Genomic DNA, 19,728 nt, shown 5'->3' on the forward strand with positions numbered 1-19,728 from the left:
GGCGGATCACCTGACGTCAGTAGTTTGAGACCAGCCTGTCTCTACTAACAATATAAAAATTAGTGGGGAGTCACGGTGGGCGCCTGTAATCCCAGCTACACGGGAGGCTGAGGCAGGAGAATTGCTTGAACCCAGGAGAAAGAGGCTGCAGTGAGCTGAGATCGCACCACTGCACTCTAGCCTTGGTGACAGAGCAAGACTGTCTCAAAAACAGCAACAAAAAGCAGGACGTGAGACTTCTACCTGCTCACTCAGAATCATTTCTGCACCAATCATGGCCACGTTTGTGGAGCTCAGTACCAAAGCCAAGATGCCCATTGTGGGCCTGGGCACTTGGAAGGTAAATATGCAAATCTTTGCACACCCTTCTTCTCTGGAGGCGTGTTTGGGTGTTTTCTCTTTCTGCATTCAGCCAGGAAAGCCTGGAGGTCAGGCAGGGGTTTGGAGAGGTGAGATTCAGCCCTGGAGCTGGGACTCAGGTTGCTTTCTTTTCTCAGAGCTGATTCAACTGCAAAGCTCCAAGGCTGGCTTTCCCAGCAGTGATGAGAGCTTCTCTAGCAAGTATCAAATTTCAAGCAGCTGTTGGACTTAAAACTGTTTTCCAGGGCAGTTTCTCTCTCTGGTTCTAGGACACTTAATTGAGCTCAGCATTTCCCCAGAGTCTTGGCTGTGGGTTTGTGGTGGGCTAGGTGGTTGAGGAGAGGATGCAGAGCCCGAAGTCCTTGGCACCCCTTTGCAGATCACCGTGTGGGACTTGGGCTAGCAGCATCCCTGTGACCTGGGAGCTTTTTAGACACGAAGAACTGGCCAGGTGTGGTGGCTCATGCCTGTAATCCCAGCACTTTAGGAGACCCAGACAGGAGAATTGCTTGAGCCCAGGAGTTGGAGACCAGCCTGAGCAACATGGCACGACCCCATTTCTACAATAAATAAATAAATTAGCTGGGCATGGTGGCATGCAGCTGTAGTCTGAGCCACTTGGGAGGCTGAGGTGGAGATTGAGTGTTGAGCCTGAGAGGTCAAGGCTGCAGTGAGCAGTGATTGTGCCACTGCACTCCAGTCTGGGCAACAGAGAAGAAAGAGAGAAAGAAAGAAAGAAAGAAAAGAAGAAAGGAAGAAAGGGAAAATGCAGAGTCTCAGGCTCTCCTCCAGGCTACCTAATGGGCATCTGCACTTTAACAAGTTCCCTAGGTGGTTCCTGTACACATTGAAATCTGCAACATGCTGGGGCTGCAGAGAGCCTGGGCTGGGAGTCGTGAGCTCCACCCGGCTGTGTTAATGACAGCTGGCAAAACGTGGTAAGGCACATCGAGGACTCAGTGAGGCAGGTTCCTGGGCCTCTCTTAGGCTAAGTTTGAAGTTGTTCCATCACCACCTTCCTCTGGCTTCTTTGCCATTTCCATCCATGATAACACTACCCTAACTAGTGATGAGAAGCAGTCTTTGGAGTTCCTCTTCTCTCCTGTCCCTCATGGCTAATCTCCTTGCCGAGTCTTCTGCCTCTGGCTCTTTCGTTCTATGCACCCTGAATTTTCCCCTCTCCTGTGCCGAGCTGGAGGGTAGGATCCTCTGTTGGAGCACTGGGTCATTCTCAAGATTAATTCTTGATGTATCTGGACGAACAGATCACTTCCAGCTTGATCCATGCACAGCATCTTTTGCCTGAATAGCAAGATTTGCCCAAAATCAGAGCTTCAATCCTATATAAATGGAACAAATAATCACTTCCAGATCTCCAGGGAATCTGCTCACCCTGGGTAAGTTTACCAGACAGTTTCAGAATTTTGGGATTGAATGTAAGAATTATGAAGGGAGCCGACTTCAACACGTGGGGAGGATAGACTAAAGGATTATGACCTTAGCAGTGGAGGTGAAGAAGGGTGTAGCATAGCAGCTGGGGGCACAGGGATGCTTCTGGATGCCTGGCAGCAGCCCATTTCTTGTCCAGGTGGTAGGGTAGCTGTGCATCTCTGTTTTGTGTCCTTTTCAATGTTTGTTATCTCACAATAGAAGAAGTTTAAAAGACTATTTTGTGAGAGATCAAGTTTTAAGTGCTTTTTGCCCCCATCATTGGCTTGGCTAGCTTAGAACAAAATGTGGTAAGTCTATTTCCTTTCTTTTCTTTTTTTTTCACTTTCTTTTCTTTCCTTCCCTTATATCTCTCCCTCTCTCTTATTCTGCCTCCCTCCCTCTTTCTCCTTATACGAATGGAAAACAAACTCTATTCCTATAAGGTTTTCTATTTCTCCTTTTTTTATGAAACGATCATTGTGTAATGACGGCCTCTACTGGGCCTTACTGTGTGTCAGGTAATGTGCTAATAACTTAACATTCATTGCAGCATGTCATCACCACAAAGGCCTCATGAGGCTTGTGTTATTTTTTTCCATTTTGCAGACAAGGGTTAGAGAGATTGAATCACCTGTTTAGACCCACACACCTAGTAAGTGTTCGAATCCGGATTGATGCTGTAATGACCATTATTCAGATCGTTATCACCATTTGGGGATCCTATCTGAAGTTCCCTCTGGGTTATTTAGAGTCAAGCTTTCATCTGGATCTTCAGAAAGTTGCCATGGAGACATCTGCACCCCCACACACGTGAAGACATTTCAGGACTAACCTGGATGAGAAGGGAACTGACTTTTAGCTAGGATAGGACATAAGGACATAATCATAAAATGAATTCACTTTCCTTCTTTTCTTTTGAAAAGTTTTCTAAAGTGTGTATCCTCCCAGATACCCCCTGGCAAAGGAGACCCCCGTGAGGCCTTGGTTTGGAGAAACTGGGCCATGTGAGGCAGCCTGTTGAAGGTGGTCTGCGGATGAGAGAATATAAAGGTTACTGAGTGTGGTGTAATTCCAGCTACTCGGGAGGTGGGAGGATTGCTTGAACCTGGGAGTGTGAGGCCAGCCTGGGCAACACAGCAGGGCCCCATCTCTTAAAAAAAAAAAATACATATGTGATGGGCTTTTCTTTTGCCTTTCAGTCTCCTCTCGGCAAAGTGAAAGAAGCGGTGAAGGCGGCCATTGATGCAGGATATCGCCACATTGACTGTGCCTATGTCTATCAGAATGAACATGAGGTGGGGGAAGCCATCCAAGAGAAGATCCAAGAGAAGGCTGTGAAGCGGGAGGACCTGTTCATCGTCAGCAAGGTGCACATGGTGCATTTGGTGGGAGGCCTTCACTTCAAGGCAGGCAGAAGTATCTGGGTCGGGTTGGCAGCAAGAACTCTGTCAGCCTTTTCTACATGTACCCGTTTTCATCTCTGCCTTGATAACATCCGTGGATACAATACTATCCATACTCCAAGCCGTTATTGATATTTGAACATGTCGTGGCTGCCCCACCTGCCTGTAGGTTGTTTTTCCCATAGTGGGCTTGGTTCCATGGAGCCCTGCACTGCCCTGGACCTCCCTGTTCCCCATCAGAGGGATCTACCATCTGCCCAGAGGCAGTCAGAGGCCAAGGGTGCAGGCGGGTCTTGATCTGCAGGCTCCCTTTCAGCACTGTGATCTCAGCGACTGTGCCCCTGAGGCTCTCAGCCAGGGGGCATTTTGGAAAATGGTAGGGGCATTTTTCTATTGTCACATATGAATTTCTTTATTCAGTCTAGTAAAAGGTGAGGCATACAATGTTATAAAAAAGAAGAGGATGTTGGGTGTGAGAGGGCTGAGAATCACTGGATCTATATTATACACAACTTGCTGAAAAAAGATAACACTAGTTCTAGGTACTTGGTAAAAGCATACCTCTGGTAGGACAAATAGACCTCACTGTGTAGCAGCCCAGTCTGGATAAAGCCTTTGTAAAATTATCACTTGGGGCCTTATGGGCTTGATAAGACACCTATCATATAGGTCAGATAAAGGACCATCTGCTCCCAAAGGCCTGAGAATGCTTGACATTTAAAAGCTACACACAGTTCCTGCTCTCAGAGAGCCCACAGCTGAGGAAGAGACTGAGACAGGTAAACAAATTTCAAATCTGTGGCCACAGTTACTTCAATGATCTGAGACACATATAGAGTACTAGGAGAGTTGAAAAAGTTAATTGCTTTTAACACTTAAGACATGTCATTGACATGCTGAGCCCTGGTGATGTTCTACACTGTGTCGTGGATCTTAATCAGCTTTGTTATAAATGTGCTGGGTTAGATCAGGACGCAAATCAAAAAGCAGGGACAATGAGTATGATGGGGCCCTTCCTTTTCCCAGTGTTAATAGCTCATTGCTACACTCTTTGCAGCTGTGGCCCACTTTCTTTGAGAGACCCCTTGTGAGGAAAGCCTTTGAGAAGACCCTCAAGGACCTGAAGCTGAGCTATCTGGACGTCTATCTTATTCACTGGCCACAGGGATTCAAGGTTTAAGACACTCTCTTTCTCAGCCTCTGGTTTCTGAGCAGGTGCCAGAAAATAGTAGCTTCACCAGGGCAGCGGGGTGGTGTGGACTGGAGCAGGATGCCTTGCACTTCATAATTGGGGATGGCAGGTAGTCAGGAAGAGACCTTGGAGCAGAAACACACTGGCCTGGAAGGGAGGCTGAGGCCATGTGTGCTGCTGAGGTGGCCACATGCCTGGGTTTTCTTGCAGTTATGTCTGAGAGAAGCCATGACTTCTGGCAGCCCAGACAAGTTGCAACTGCCATATCACCTTTGTCTTGATTCCACGCCCCAGGGTTGTCCTCCCAATCTCTTGGGTTACTCTTGCATAACTATATTCCAGAGCTTAATTATTTTATTCAGCAAAGCACACCCAGGAGTGGCATCTTGGAGAAAAGCCCAAGTACGGTGATGCTGGAAGGAAGCCAGTAGTGATCCCGGCACCCATTGCCTGGGGCTCTGCTCTTACCTGCTCCTGAGGGGTGGGAGAGACAAATTTCCAGCTCTCTCCCCTCCTGACTAGCTGGAGTGATGATGGCCTGCCATCCCTAATTCCATGCCTCTTCTGGAGGCTGCAAGGATAGAAGTTGGCCAATATCTTCTCCAGAAAACCACAGCTTGGATATCTAATCCTTATCCAGTGATATTGAAAGTTTGCCCTTGGGTGTATATGGGATCTAGGTGTATGAGGTTAATGTCCATGGTGCTAATGGACTTCTGGAATGTTCTAGCAGCAAATCTTAATCCAGTCATTTCTAAAATATTAATATGCTACAGTAGATATAGAGATTTTATTTAAATTCACATTCTTGTAGTATGTAATCCAGAGCTTGAAAAAGTGGTATGCAGATGTGGTATTTAGCAAGAGTCAGGATCCTGAAAACTTGTTGAACAGAACCAAGTGTCCTGATGCAGATTCCAGTAAACTTTTCATTCTGTGTTTACAGTCTGGGGATGACATTTTCCCCAAAGATGATAAAGGTAATATGATCGGTGGAAAAGCAACGTTCTTGGATGCCTGGGAGGTAGGTTCCAGCTTCCTCTAAATGTGCTCGGAGAGAAATCCTCAGTTATCCATGAGATTCCCATTGATATGAAAGAGGCTATGTGCCTGATGCTTTATAATTTCATCATTGTGATTCTCTAGCTCTTCTAATATCTTCCTCATCACCTTTGGCTTTTGGGTGCATCTGATACTATTTATATTTCAAGGCTAATACTGAGTCTTCAAATAAGACTGGAAATACAATGTACCCCACTTCGGGGATTACACATGCTGTTCTCAAACCAGGGTGAAGCATTTGGAACAGGGAGTTTGGGCCTGGGTTTGCTCATAGCAGCTGAGTAACCTGGGGTCAGTTTTGTAACTCATATGGGGCTCAGTTTTCTCTTCTTAAAAAAGAAGCCTTATAATACATACTACTAATATATATCTTTCAGTGTGTGGTAAAGATTAAGATGGTTTACATGCCAGGAACTTTAGTCATAAAGCCCATTTAATCATCTAACCGTAGGAGACAGGGTTAACATCCCCATATATAAATAATGACATTTGAAACCTAGACTGTTTGATGACTTGCCCAGGTCATGGGCAAGAGCTGGGATTGGACCCAGACTCATGTGAATCACAAGTCCAACCACCAAAGCCATCAGCATGGTGCTTGGCAGGCAGCGAAGACACATCCAGAAATCAGGGAGCCTGAGTGCCCTACTTCTCAGATCTAACCATGACCTGTTTCATATCATTCACATTCAAACTGAATGAAGGGATGAACATTTTCTCTGGTCATTTTTTATTATTTTACCCTTTTGCAAATGCTAATAGAGAATGAAGTGGAGGAATAATTTATAAATGAACAGTGGCATATGACTCCAAGAGTTAATCGTGTTATTTTGGTAGCTGTCTATGTAGGGGTGCATGTAGTTGCGAGTTTGTATTGTGTTTTACAAGCAAAAATATATTATGTTTCAACTTTCTGAAATGCTTACAATTGACATGATTCAATTAAATGTAGCTTTTTCTGTGTATTGTTTGTTCAAAAGCATTAATCCACAAGCACAGCTTGTTGTTGTTGTTGTTGTTTTTGTTTTAGACAGTCTCACTCTGTCACCCAGGCTGGAGTGCAGTGGCACGATCTCGACTCACTGCAACGTCCCTCTACCAATTAAAAGCCATTCTTCTGCCTCAGCCTCCTGAGTAGCTGGGACTAGAGGTGCATGCCACCACGCCCGACTAATTTTTGTATTTTCAGTAGTCATGCGGTTTCACCATGTTGGCCAGTCTGGTCTCGAACTCCTGACCTCAAGGGATCCACCTGTCTTGGCCTCCCAAAGTGCTCAGATTACAGGTGTGAGCCACCGCACCTGGCTATTTGCATTACATATGATAAGATTTTTTTGCCTTAACTCCTATGATGATTTGGAGTATGGCAAGTATGTCAATGTAGGCTGCTTCTCGCAGTGCTATGTTTTCTGAATGAATACAAGAATGACTGCTAAATAAAACATTTGAAAGGCATGAAAGGATATCAGTAATCAAGGTCAGAGGCTCTGATTTGAAATGAGCAGACTTGAATATGTAAGTGTTGGATGTTTATGTAGACCCACGACCAGTTCAGTAGAAACCTCATTGACCACCTTGAAGCAGAGAGGAGGAAAAAAGTGTAAAGAAGTCAAGTTCTAATACAGGAAAACTAACCTGACTTATGATGCACAAAAACTTTTAAATTATCTAATTGCCCCGTCTTAAATTTTGGGAAACCTAATGATTTCATAGCTTCTAAACTCTACTGCCCAATTTGGATAACTTCATCTATGTTAGTGGTTCTCAACGTGGCTATGCATTAGATTCACCTGAGGAGTTTTAAAATCCCAATGTGTAGGCTACAACTCAGACAAAATCTGTAAGAAACTCTGGGGGGTGAAATCCAGGCACCGGTCATTTTTTTTTTTTAATTTAGAGGGAGTCTGTCTCTGTTGCCCAGGCTGGAGTACAATGGCAGGATCATAGTTTAGTGCAGCCTCGGACTCCTGGGCTCAAGCAATCCTCCCGAGTAGCTGGGATCAGAGACACATGCCACCACATCCAGCTAATTAAAACAATTTCTTTTTGTAGAGACAGGGTCTTGCTGTGTTGCCCAGGATGGTCTCCAACACCTGGCCTCAAGCAATCCTCCTGTCAGCCTCTGATAATATATATCAGAAACATATATATTATTAGTAGGCATTAAAAGACTTTTTTTAAGAAGAGAAAACTAAGGCCTACAAGAGTTAAAAAACTTACCCTAGGTTACTCAAACCTAGGCCCAAAACCCCTGTTCCGATCCTCCTGTCACCTCCCAAAGTGCTGAGATTACAGTCATGAGCCACTGCATCCAACTAGTATTTTTTAAAGCTCCCTGGTGATTCCAAATTGCAGCCAAAGTTGAGAAGGGCTGGATAAAGTGTTCCCTGCACATGTCATGCTTATCCCTGCCTCTGAGCTTTGCACCTATCTTCCTGTCTCATATGCTCATGTTTTTCCCACTTTTCTCTCTCTCTCTTTTTTTTTTTTTTTTTTGAGGCCCAGCTTTTACGCTACCTGAAGGACTCCCCTGACAACTGCGGGCTGTGTGAATCTCTTCCTTCTCTGCCCTTTCTGACTCTGTCTATGCCACTGTCATGTTATCTGAGGCAGCCTCAGTGTCATGGTCGATGGCTCCATAGAAGGGAAACCTAGCACTTTAATTGGATTATGAAGAATCCCAGAAGAAGGAAGCACATTGTATACTTTGACATCCTGACAACTTCTGGGCAGGATCTGAAACGTGTAATAGATGACTACTAAATACATGTTGCATTGGAGGCTGCTACTAACATATATGATATCTTGGGCAAGTTTGGAAAATGCCCAATATAGGCTAAAAATTATACAAATAAAAATTATACAAAGATTCCCTTCCTTGGGGATCCATGTAGTTTCTGTACCAGGAAGCATGGCTGGATATGCAGACAGTGGGTCAGGCTTCAGCCCCACACAACTCCTTGGCCGAGTGCCCCTGCCAGGGCGTAATCTATATGCATGACCTTCCTGCAAACCAAAGCATGCTTGGTGTGGGAGAGAGGCACTCAGGACCCACAAGTGAGGCTTCTCCACATGCTACAGCCTCTTCCTGACTAACACAGCTAGCCCAGGTTTTGGTGTATAATGCACATACACAACAGTAGCTCCCTGATATCATTTGGATTCATTAAAAATTAAATCATCTCATAAGCTTGCAAATGTTGATTTTTTATTTTTATCTTTTGAATTAAAAAAGGTTCATATTTCCCCTGTGTACAGAAGTTTAATTTTTTATATGTTTCTTTACGTGTAAGGTGAGAGTGGCAAGAACATAATATCTTTACCTGTTACTCCTAGTTTTTCTTGGGCTGGGGAGGGGCAGTAGGGCTGGAATCAATCACTGATGGGCACCCAGGCCCCGGACTGAAATTTCCTGTGAATGCTTCGGCTAACCCCGTTGTGGTGGATGCTTTAGCAATTTCTGCCTCAGGGAGGACTAAGGCAAGCCAGGGTTCCTGTAGTCCCTCTGGAGCTGCCCATAAGGTATTCCTTTCTATGACAGGCCATGGAGGAGCTGGTGGACGAGGGGCTGGTGAAAGCCCTTGGGGTCTCCAATTTCAACCACTTCCAGATCGAGAAGCTCTTGAACAAACCTGGACTGAAATATAAACCAGTGACTAACCAGGTAAATGCTGTTCAGTATAAGGGTAAGGGTCTTGCCCTATTACTTCTTAAGCATTGGAAGGAAGGTTCTATGCTGTGCCCTGAGTCTCATCTCAGGGGTCAGTGATCAGGACACTGTGGGGAGGTGTGAGGCTGATCTCATGGGTGATTTAGCAAGTATCGCAGTGGGCAGGTGTTTGGCCTTTGCTTGGTGGACTTTTTTTGCGTGTAGAACTCCCTGTGAACAAGTCACAACAGAGCCAGCTTTCCCGTGACGAGGATTGTTTGCTGTTGCAGGTTGAGTGTCACCCATACCTCACGCAGGAGAAACTGATCCAGTACTGCCACTCCAAGGGCATCACCGTTACAGCCTACAGCCCCCTGGGCTCTCCGGATAGACCTTGGTGAGGCTTCCAACTGGTGAATCTTTCTCTTGCAAATCTTAAAAACATTATTTTGTAATTGGTAAATGTTGGTATGAGTCCATAAGTCACTGGAAAGAAAAATGTGTGTAAGGTAATGTGTTTGGTATACCCAAATGGGATGACAGTGGGAAAAAATGGGAATACAACAACAACAATAACAACAACAACAGCAATAACAAGGGCGACATGCTTGACCCTCTGGGAATATTTCCAGTTCAGCCACCCAAGGGCGAACCAGGCTTGCAAAATGCTGAGGCTTCAGAGCCTGGGGGAAGGACCCAAGCTTCCAGGTCCTCCTGACTGTCTCCCAGATGGAGAGGCTCTAATGATCAGTCTTGAGACCCACATTGGAGTGCTGTCCATCTGCACATGGTAGCCATGGTGATTATTCACATCAGCATCTTTCTGCCCCTAGGGCCAAGCCAGAGGACCCTTCCCTGCTGGAGGATCCCAAGATTAAGGAGATTGCTGCAAAGCACAAAAAAACCACAGCCCAGGTACCATATTTTTATTTTTCTTCTTATCCAACAACTCATGCTTCCAGTGTCATGTTTCATTTCTCGTGTTGTCCTCAACTGACTCCTTAAAGGGGAAGAACACAGGAGCTGAAGCCCTCTAAGTTGTTTCCTTTGAAGGCTGTTGGAACCTTTAGGAAACACAAGAGATGTCACTGAAACAAAGATAGCTTCTGTCTCACAGCTTCCTGTTAAGTCCTACAGTCCAGTCGCAAAGCATGCCTTTGGAGTCTAGGGATATGGATGCAGATGCCAACTCTACCTCTGATCAGCCTTATGACCCCCAAGCTACTTTCTTTCTTCCTAAAAAATGAAGATCACAGGGTTGTGATGAAGGGAGAGAATGAGGTGGGGGGCTGGCACAAGTCTAATAGCTGTGAAGAGCTCAGTCAGGATTAGTGATTTTACCAGAAGCCACAGTGAGCTGCGGAGATGTTTTATTCTTCCTTTTCATAAAAGGAGGGGGTTTTGGAGCTGAGTGGAAACATGATGTCCCCTTTCCGCACAGGTTCTGATCCGTTTCCATATCCAGAGGAATGTGATTGTGATCCCCAAGTCTGTGACACCAGCACGCATTGTTGAGAACATTCAGGTAAGATTCCGGCTGGTCGGCCCTGGTATTCCTCAGTGGAGTGGGGGACAGGCAGACCCTCTCACTAGGCTTCTCACCTCATCCCTGCACTGTCTTTGGCTCCCTCCCTTCCCACCACCCTATCATTTTCCAGCCCAGAGAGCTAGGCTCATGAATGACCCATGGGCTAAGGATATCCTGGGGGCAGTGCCTGGTGAAGTCCTATCAGGTCTGAGCACAGCTGTGCCTCACACCACTGAGAAGACCCTCGGTTGCCCCTGAGCAGCTAGGCCCTGGGCCACACACAAGAGCAGAGTGTCCTGGCCTCCCTGCTCACCTCCCAGCAGCAGAGGAGGTATGAGCTGTCCTTGGAGAACTGGCCTCCGGAAGGGCCCATCATGGAGCACACGGCCTGTGCACACCTGGGTTTTAGTGCCTGTGAGCCTGGTCTCCCTCCCTCCGGAACACTGAGCACTACAAATACTGTGGTCTTTCTGTAGGTCGTAATTTAGAGAAAAATTTGTATCCCGTGGACAGAATGGGAAAAACTCCTGTGGCCAGTTTGTGCTGTGAATGTCAGCTCCCTCCCTGCTAGAATGGCCGGCAGTCTCCAGCCACAGCAGTAACGGCCTTACCGATAATGTGTTGGAACTCCTACCTTTCCAGGTCTTTGACTTTAAACTGAGTGATGAGGAGATGGCAACCATACTCAGCTTCAACAGAAACTGGAGGGCCTGTAATGTGAAGCCGTAAGTGACATGGAATTAACTAGGAGCATTGCCAGGATTTTTTTGTAAACTGGTTGAGGGTTAGTTGGAAGGATTGGAGGCTGCTGGGACTACTTGTATCTTCAAATACTATTTTGGGGCAGTTTTGAAAGTTAAAATTGGAGTACTTGGGAATCATTGCGAGGGACAGATCTCTAATGGTTGGTCATTGTCTGAACTTCTGGATGTAGAATTGTAAAAGAAGGTGTGTTATCAATAGGCAGGAGGCAGAGCATTCACTTGTTCATTCATTCAATAAATATCTAGTGGTCATCTATGTGCCAGGCATTTTCTAGGTGCTTGGGTTATCATACTGTACAAAGCTGATGCCTGCGCAGACTTAGAGAAGGAGAGAAGAAGAGAGAACAGAAATAAATCAACTCAAAATATAGATGTCAGACAGTAACAAATGCTAGTCAGAAAAATAAAGTAGGGCAAAGTGGATAGGAAGTGGTGGGTGGTAGTGGGACCGATCATTTATACGGAGTGGGTCAAGGGAGGCTTTGCTCTGAGGAATATGTCATATGGATATTTTGGGAAAGAGCATTCTTGGCAGTGATAACAGCAGGTGCAAAGTCCCTGAGGTGGGATTGTGTTTAGAGCATTCAAGCAAGAAGGCCAGGAAGGCTGGATTAAATAATCTCCAAATGCCTTTTAAAGGAGGTGGTGCTAACTTTACTTAAAATCTTAGATAAGTGGTTGAAAAAAGTTTTCACGTTGACTAGGTGGGAATTCTAAATCATCTGTTTACAACCAATACTTTCTGATTAATGTAGCTAATTAAATATATCAAAGAGAGTTGTCTAGCATTTATTACTGCCAGGTCTGCAATTCAGTGACAATTTGAATGTCTTCCAATGTTTCTATATCCAAAAATGATTTTTCAGCTTTTAAAAATGGTTTCAGTATCTCAAGCGTTGCTTGCATGTCATGATATTCCATATCTATCCTGCCCACCCTTAGTATCATAGCAGCCTTTCCCCATCTTACAATGGCTTACTTTTATCAGTGCTTAACAAAGTAGCAGCTACTTAGAGTAAAAAAAAGAGTGAACATAAAATGGGACTCTTCCCCAAACTAAACCGCTTACCTTCCTATGAACATCATTTCCATTTGGTGGGCTCAGGAGTCAATCCACCTGGCCTCAAATCCAACTCTAACACTGTTTTCTTAGCTGTGTGACATTGAGTAAATTTCCTAGTTTTTCGAAGTTGGTATCTTTACCTATATAAAGTAGGATGATAATACTAATCGCAGCTAATATCCATTGAACCTTAGCTTAGAATGTGCCAGGGTCCTGAGCCCTTTGCTGGTGCTATTATCTCATTTAATACTCATAACAATCCCCAAGCTGTCAATTCTGCTGTTGTTTCCTACCTCATGATGTTGTGAGAGTGGACTGGGACAAGACTTGTCAGTCGCCTCTCCTGACACCAGGCTTATCATGAGTTGTCATTCCGAGTTTATTCCGGTGCCCTGCTCACTGTCTGCCCTCCTTCCTAGCAAAGCCCTCATATCAATTTGAGGGAAGGTCAAAGTGTGAGCACCCTTCTTGTGTCCTTGCAGGGAGGAGGCTGAGGGAGCACAATACCGTAGAGTCCACCAGAGAAGAATACCTTCTCAACCAGAGTTGTTGCTTTCATGGAACTCAGTTTCTCTGGGTTTTTTTCTGCAGATCCTTTCATTTAGAGGACCATCCCTTCAATGCAGAATATTGAGGTTGAATCTCCTGGTGAGATTACACAGGGGATTCTCTTTCTTCACTGAAGTGTGACGATCTCCACTCAAGTCCTATTTTAGCCAAGCTTATCTGAGATCACAGTGAACTTCGTCCTGTTGTAGGCCAGAATCGAGGTGCTGTTTTAGACATGTATTTCTGTATGTTCAACTAGCATCAGAATGTCACAGAAGAGCATGGCTTGAATAAGCAAAAGAGAATTTTCTCCACTTATCTGATCTGATCAAATGTGTGCTAAGCACCAGAAACTCTGCCAACACTGAAGTTGTAAAGATAAATAATAAAAAATAATGATCGTAACCAACATGTATTGAGTGTGTACTATGTGCCAATACAATTTAAAGTGTTTTCCTGTAAGTGAATTCACTGAATCTTCAAAACAACCCCTTTGGGGTAGGTACTCTTAAGATCTTATTTTTTTTATTATGAGCAATTTTATTTATTTTTTTATTATACTTTAAGTTCTATGGTACATGTGCATAACGTGCAGTTTGTTATATATGTGTACATGAGCCATGTTGGTGTGCTGCACCCATTAACTCGTCATTTATATTAGGTATATCTCCTAATGCTATCCCTCCACCCTCCCCCCACCCCAGGACAGGCCTCAGTGTGTGGTGTTCCCCACCCTGTGTCCAAATGTTCTCATTGTTCAGTTCCCACATAGAGTGAGAACATGCAGTGTTTGGTTTTCTGTCCTTGTGATAGTTTGCTCAGAATGATGGTCTCCAGCTTCATCCATGTCCCTACAAAGGACATGAACTCATCTTTTTTTATAGCTGCATAGTATTCCATGGTGTATATGTGCCACATTTTCTTAATCCAGTCTATCATTGAAGGATATTTGGGTTGGTCCCAAGTCTTTGCTATTGTGAATAGTGCCACAATAAACATACGTGTGCATGTGTCTTTATAGCAGCATGATTTATAATCCTTTGGGTATATACCCAGTAATGGGATGGCTGGGTCAAATGGTATTTCTAGTTCTAGCGATTCCTCAAGGATGTAGAACATCTTATTATTCACATTTGCTGAAAGAGGAAATGGAGGTGGGGGGAGGGAGGAGGAACTTGCTCAAGGCCACCCAGGTAGTCAGTGACTGAGCCAAGTTTCAAAGGCAGGCAGGCTCTGGGATCCAGCTCACAGCAATCGATGGTCATCCTCTTTCTCCTGAGTCTTTTCCTGCCACCTTTCCTCCTTGCCTGTCTCCACTCATTCCCTGTCTTGCTCTCTCACCTTGCCTTCAATACACCATCACGTCAAAGAGTCAATGGCAGAGCCTGCAAATGCCACAAAGATGCTAGTGTTCATTGAGAGAGGTGTGGCATTTCCTCGGGAAGTAGGGTGGAATAACAATAAAGATGCTCACTATTGCCATTAATCTGGAACATTTCTGTTTCTCCTATAAAAATTGCTTCTTATGAAATATTCCAACTACATAGAAAAGTACAGAGAATAAACTAAAGAACATCTGGTCACCCACCTTGTAATGTTAACAAGTGCTAGCTGGGTGTAGTGGTGTGCACCTGTAGTCCCAGCTACTCAGGAGGCTGAGGTGGGAGGGTTGCTTGAACCTGGGAGGTGGAGGTTGCAGTGAGCCAAGATTGCACCACTGCACACCAGCCTGGATGACAGACAGAGACTCTGTCTCAAAACAAAGAACAAATGCTAACCTTTTGCCATATTGGCTCCAAATCTTTAAAAAGAATTAAAGAAATTGGGGTTACCAATGTGGTCGAGGACCACTTTGTGCCTCTCCCCATCCCCATTCCCCTGACTCCCTCTCCAGAGGCAAATGCTTATCCTAAATTGGTGAGTCCCCCCATCCTCTGGTTGGGGCTGGGGGGTACATCTAATTCCCAAGCTTCCTTGCCATGTTATGACTTCCCCTGGGTTTGCTCAGTGAGAGGTACAGTTAGGAGCTTGAAGGGCTGGAGAAGGGAAGAGTCAGGCATTTCTCTCTCCCTCTCTCCTTGTCTCTTGACCTTGAGTGGCATCTCCAGTAGAAGGCACATTCCTCTGTGGGCCTAGCGTTCTCAGGCAGCCTCCACCTTGATTCTATCTCCTACCGGACAAAGCTCCTAGGATGAAGAAGCAGCACTCTTTCTTTGTCCTTCTTCCTTAGGAATAAGGATCTTTTCCTGCTGCTGCTAAACTTAATTGCCTCATCTTCCCCTTTAGATAGCCCCGCTAACTCTTCCATCACGTGTATCTGATCACCTATCATAACCAATTATTTGAGTCAAACATCCAATATTTAAAACTCTTAGCATAGTTTCTTTTCTCCTGGCTGGACCTTTGCCTGGTGTACTTCCCATCCACATTTTTGTATTTTTAGCATATATGTACACATCCATACACAATCTCACAGACTGGGTGATTTAAAATGTATGTAAAATGTATACAATTGATGCACAGGAAGCAATTTCAACCCAGAGCCCAGTGATATCTCCTTAGTGAGCATTTTGTGCAAGTTTTCTTCTTCATGTGACTGTGATTATGATTTTCTTGATAAAAAGCTTTGGTTATAGGATAAAATGATTGGGTTTCTATTATATAGCTTTTTTGTGGTTTCATTTGAATTTAACCAAACAGAGGTAAATTTAAAAAGCTAATGTGGAGAAATGCTGTGTTTTAAAAAGCAACTTCTTACTTATTCTGTTTTTTGTCTTTGTAGAGAAGGAGCCCTCTGTTGCCCAGGTGGAGTGGAGTGCTGTGGCATGAGTATAGCTCATTGCAACCTTGAATTCCTGGGCTCAAGTGATTCTCCTGCCTCAGCTTCCTGAGTAGCTGGGACTACAGGCACAGGCCATGACGTCCTGCTAATTATTTTTTGTAGTGACATGATCTTGCAATGTTGCTATGTTGCCCAGGCTGGTCTCGAACTCCTGGCCTCAAGTGATCCTCCCGCCTCTGCCTTCCAAAGTGATGGGATCACAGGCATGCGCCACCTCACCAGCCAGTTATCTGATTATATTTTCAGCATTTATATCTCGAGTAATGAGAACCTTGCAGGTCTCAGGGTCCTCAATGTCACAACTGTAACAAATACAATGCATCCATCCTAAAATTTGTTCGCTATTTTGTCCCAATTGTTCAGAAACAAGGCCACTATCATCATCAGCTAAACCAAAGCTGCCATTATGGAGAGAGAATCTAAGGTATACACTACAGGTGTGTGTTAAATAACTCATGATAATGTAGGGAACTTGCCTTATGCAGAGAAACGAATGGGAGTAACCACAGAGAGGAAGATGGTAAGTAAGGTCAGTGTGGGAAAGGAAGGGAGCTATTCGTGGGAAGGGAGGCAAGGAGTGAGGCTCTTTTGTTTCAAGTATTCTCTCCACTCTTTGTCTAAGAGAGGGCTGGAAAAATGGGTAGCAACTACCATGGAGATTCTGGAATCAATATGACTGTCCTGCCCGGCCCAGGTAGTCCACAGGGCTAGACTTACCCTGCTGTATTTAAGCGAGATCTGGCAAATGCTGGCCAGATGATGCCAAACTATAACTGGGACCTAAAGGGACTTGGATCTCCCAGCCAGATCCCCTAATGCCTGACTGTCCAGGGCTGCTCCAGTCATTTCAACAGCCTTGCAACAACTCTGCATTTTTACATGATTAAAAATGTGGACCCATCCGGGCCTGGTGGTTCACACCTGTAAACACAGCACCTTGGGAGGCCGAGGCAGGGGGATCGCTTGAGGCCAGGAATTCGAGACAAGCCTGGCAACACAGCGAGACTGTTGCTATATGAAATATTAAATTTAAGAAAATTTGGACCCTACTTATTGCATTATTGTGAGATTTAACTGTACATTATATTTAACAATGTACAGATGGGAGAGACTTCTGTAGAAAATAGTTCTCAGTAAAATTTGAAAGAACCCTGAAGAGCGAAGGTTGTTGGAAATAAGGTTTTTTTTTTTTTGCTTTAATGAGCATGCACGACAATAGAAATGTAAACTCTGAACATACAATTATGCAAAAATAGGCCAGTGGCAGTGGCTCACGCCTGTAATCCCAGCGCTTTGGAAGGGTGAGGAGGGAAGATCATTTGAGGTCAGGAGTTTGAGACCACCCTGGCCAACATGGTGATACCCGGTCTCTAAGAAAACTACAAAACTTATCTAGGCATGGTGGCACACGCCTCTAATCCCATTCAGGAGGCAGAGGCATGAGAATTGCTTGAACCTGGGAGGCAGAGGTTGCAGTGAGCCAAGACTGCGCCAATGCACTCCTGCCTGGGTGACAGAGTGAAACTCCATCTCAAAACAAAAACAAACAAACAAACAAAAAATAGGAAATAAACAGACTTGCACAAAAATATTAGGCAATTTTCTTATAATCAAAAGAGCTTATTCATATCAATAAGAAAAATTTAAGATGCCAAAAAGAAAGTTGGTACATAAAAATTGACCATTAAATGACATGAAAAATTGTACAGACTAGTAATAAAAATGCAAATTAAAATAAACTTTTTTCACTATCAAACCAATAAAACTTAGAAATAAAGGGAAAATCTAGGCTGGGCACGGTGGCTCATGCCTGCAATCCCAGCACTTTGGGAGGCCGAGGCGGGCAGATCACCAGGTCAGGAGATGGAGACCATCCTGGCTAACACGGTGAAATCCCGTCTCTACTAAAAATACAAAAAAAATAGCCAGGCGTGGTGGTGGGCGCTTGTAGTCCCAGCCACTCGGGAGGCTGAGGCAGGAGAATGGCATGAGCCTGGGAGGCGGAGCTTGCAGTGAGCCGAGATCGCGCCACTGCACCTCCAGCCTGGGGGACAGAGCGAGACTCCGTCTCAAAAAAAAAAAAAAATCTATCTAGAGAGATATGAATATTAACAGGGTTTCTTTTCTATGTTTTTTGGCAACAAGTTTATTTTTGTTATACTTTTACATAATTTTCAAAATTTCCACAATGGGAAATGAACTTTTACATTCCAAAGAGGCATTAAGGATTTAAAAAATAACAGATTTAATTCAATTAGTTATTTTATACATCCACCGGGAAAACCAAATGAAAGAGATACTTTTACTTGAAATTATTCTCATTTAACAAGCCTTTCAATTTCAGAAAATATGTATTCTGACTGTACCATGCAGTGGAATTTGATTACATTTAATTTTAAATTCTACCTAATTCATTTGTTTTTCCTGATTTGTTGTCAGCGTTTTCCCAGAAATTTCATGAAAGCTTTGCACCCTTAAAATCTTATAGTGTTGCCTTGCAGCACTTTTGTTGGTTCAAAAATGTCAGCCCCCAGATAAGTTAGGGAGAGTTGGTGGGGACCAAGAGGACCTTGACCATTACTAAAAAATTACACAAGAGAGGTACTTGTGCCTCAGGGTTTTGCCCTTGTTGTTCTCATTGTCTGGGATGCTCTGCCCTCAGATATTAGAATAATTCTCTGACTTGTATTTTTAATTTCCTTGCTGATTTATCATCTTCTCAGAGAGGCCCTTCTTCATCACCCTATTTAAAATTAACCCATCTCTTCTAATATTTCCTCTTGCCCTTCTGTGTTTTCTTCTTCTCTGTAGCATTTGTTTATCAATATGTTAGATATTTTATATATTTGCTGTTTGCTTGCTTACCCTGTTTCTACCCACTAGAATGTAAGCTCTATGAGAGAAGGGATTTTTGTGTTTTGTTAATTATTGTATTCCTCTGCCTCAATAGTATCTCGTGAATAAATGGATAGATGGAATGTATGCAACAATGGATGGATGAACAGATGGATGGATGGAGGGAGGCATGGATGGATGGATGGAAGGATGTATGGAAGGAAGGATGGATGGATGGAAGGATGAATGGAAGGAAGGATGGGTGGAAGGATACATGGATTGGGGGTGGATAAAGGATGGATAGATGGATGGATGAAGGATGGATGGATGGATGTGTGGGATATGATGAGGTTTCTCTTCAAATAACCTGATCAATCTTTTATTCTCTAATCACCGTAACCCCTCCACCTTTTTTCCTTTTTCTCCTTTTTTCCCTTTTTGCCTTTGTTAGATGCCCAGGCATGCCACAGTACCAGGCGTTATGAGTACCAGCTCACATTCTATTCTTTATTTGGAAAGAGGACTAACTTTTTAGCACATTACAGACACCCCTTCTCCTTTATTCTCTGCTTTTTTTACATGCCCACCTTATCTAAAAAAATCAAATGTTTAGCCAACCAGGATTAGTTTAGATTGTACGACCCGACCCTGGCCAATGGAGAAAGGCTACAGGGGCAGTACTTGTGTCAGAAGTAAAGGCTCTCGTGCCCCTTTTTCAGGTGTGCTCCCATGGCGACTGGCCAAGGAGGCACCCCTCTGTGCAGAAGTAAAATTGCTTTGCTAAGAATCCTTTGTTCAAGTGTTCATTTTCCTTAAGATTTTGAGCGTTATTCCTAACAGCTCTGGAGTCCAACTTGAGGCTCGAATATTCTCCTTTGGGAAGGGGGCCTTCGGTCTCCTCACCCAGAGGGGATGCATCCTACTGTCTAGTTACCGTGCCCCTAGGGTGAGGGAGATCAGGGCCCACCTGTTGTAAGCGATAAATCTGGATTCTCAGCAAAGCAGGGAGGAGAGCCTTGCAGGACCGTGGCAATAAGAGAACCAGGTAAT

The 19,728-nt window shown here is 44.3% G+C and overlaps 1 protein-coding gene across 1 annotated transcript; it reads left to right on the forward strand.

Moving 5' to 3' along the window:
• The first annotated feature begins 217 nt into the window (after positions 1-217).
• On the forward strand, positions 218-13,410 carry LOC116814379 (aldo-keto reductase family 1 member B10-like). The gene is made up of 10 exons (XM_032761798.2): positions 218-340; positions 2,991-3,158; positions 4,252-4,368; positions 5,333-5,410; positions 8,990-9,112; positions 9,388-9,494; positions 9,931-10,012; positions 10,539-10,622; positions 11,268-11,350; positions 13,044-13,410. The coding sequence occupies exons 1-10, from the start codon at positions 275-277 to the stop codon at positions 13,084-13,086; spliced, it is 951 nt and encodes a 316-aa protein (XP_032617689.1). The 5' UTR covers positions 218-274; the 3' UTR covers positions 13,087-13,410.
• Positions 13,411-19,728: the final 6,318 nt, after the last annotated feature.

The sequence above is a fragment of the Hylobates moloch genome, unplaced genomic scaffold (assembly GCF_009828535.3).
Source record: "Hylobates moloch isolate HMO894 unplaced genomic scaffold, HMol_V3 SCAFFOLD_1, whole genome shotgun sequence".
NCBI lineage: Eukaryota > Metazoa > Chordata > Mammalia > Primates > Hylobatidae > Hylobates > Hylobates moloch.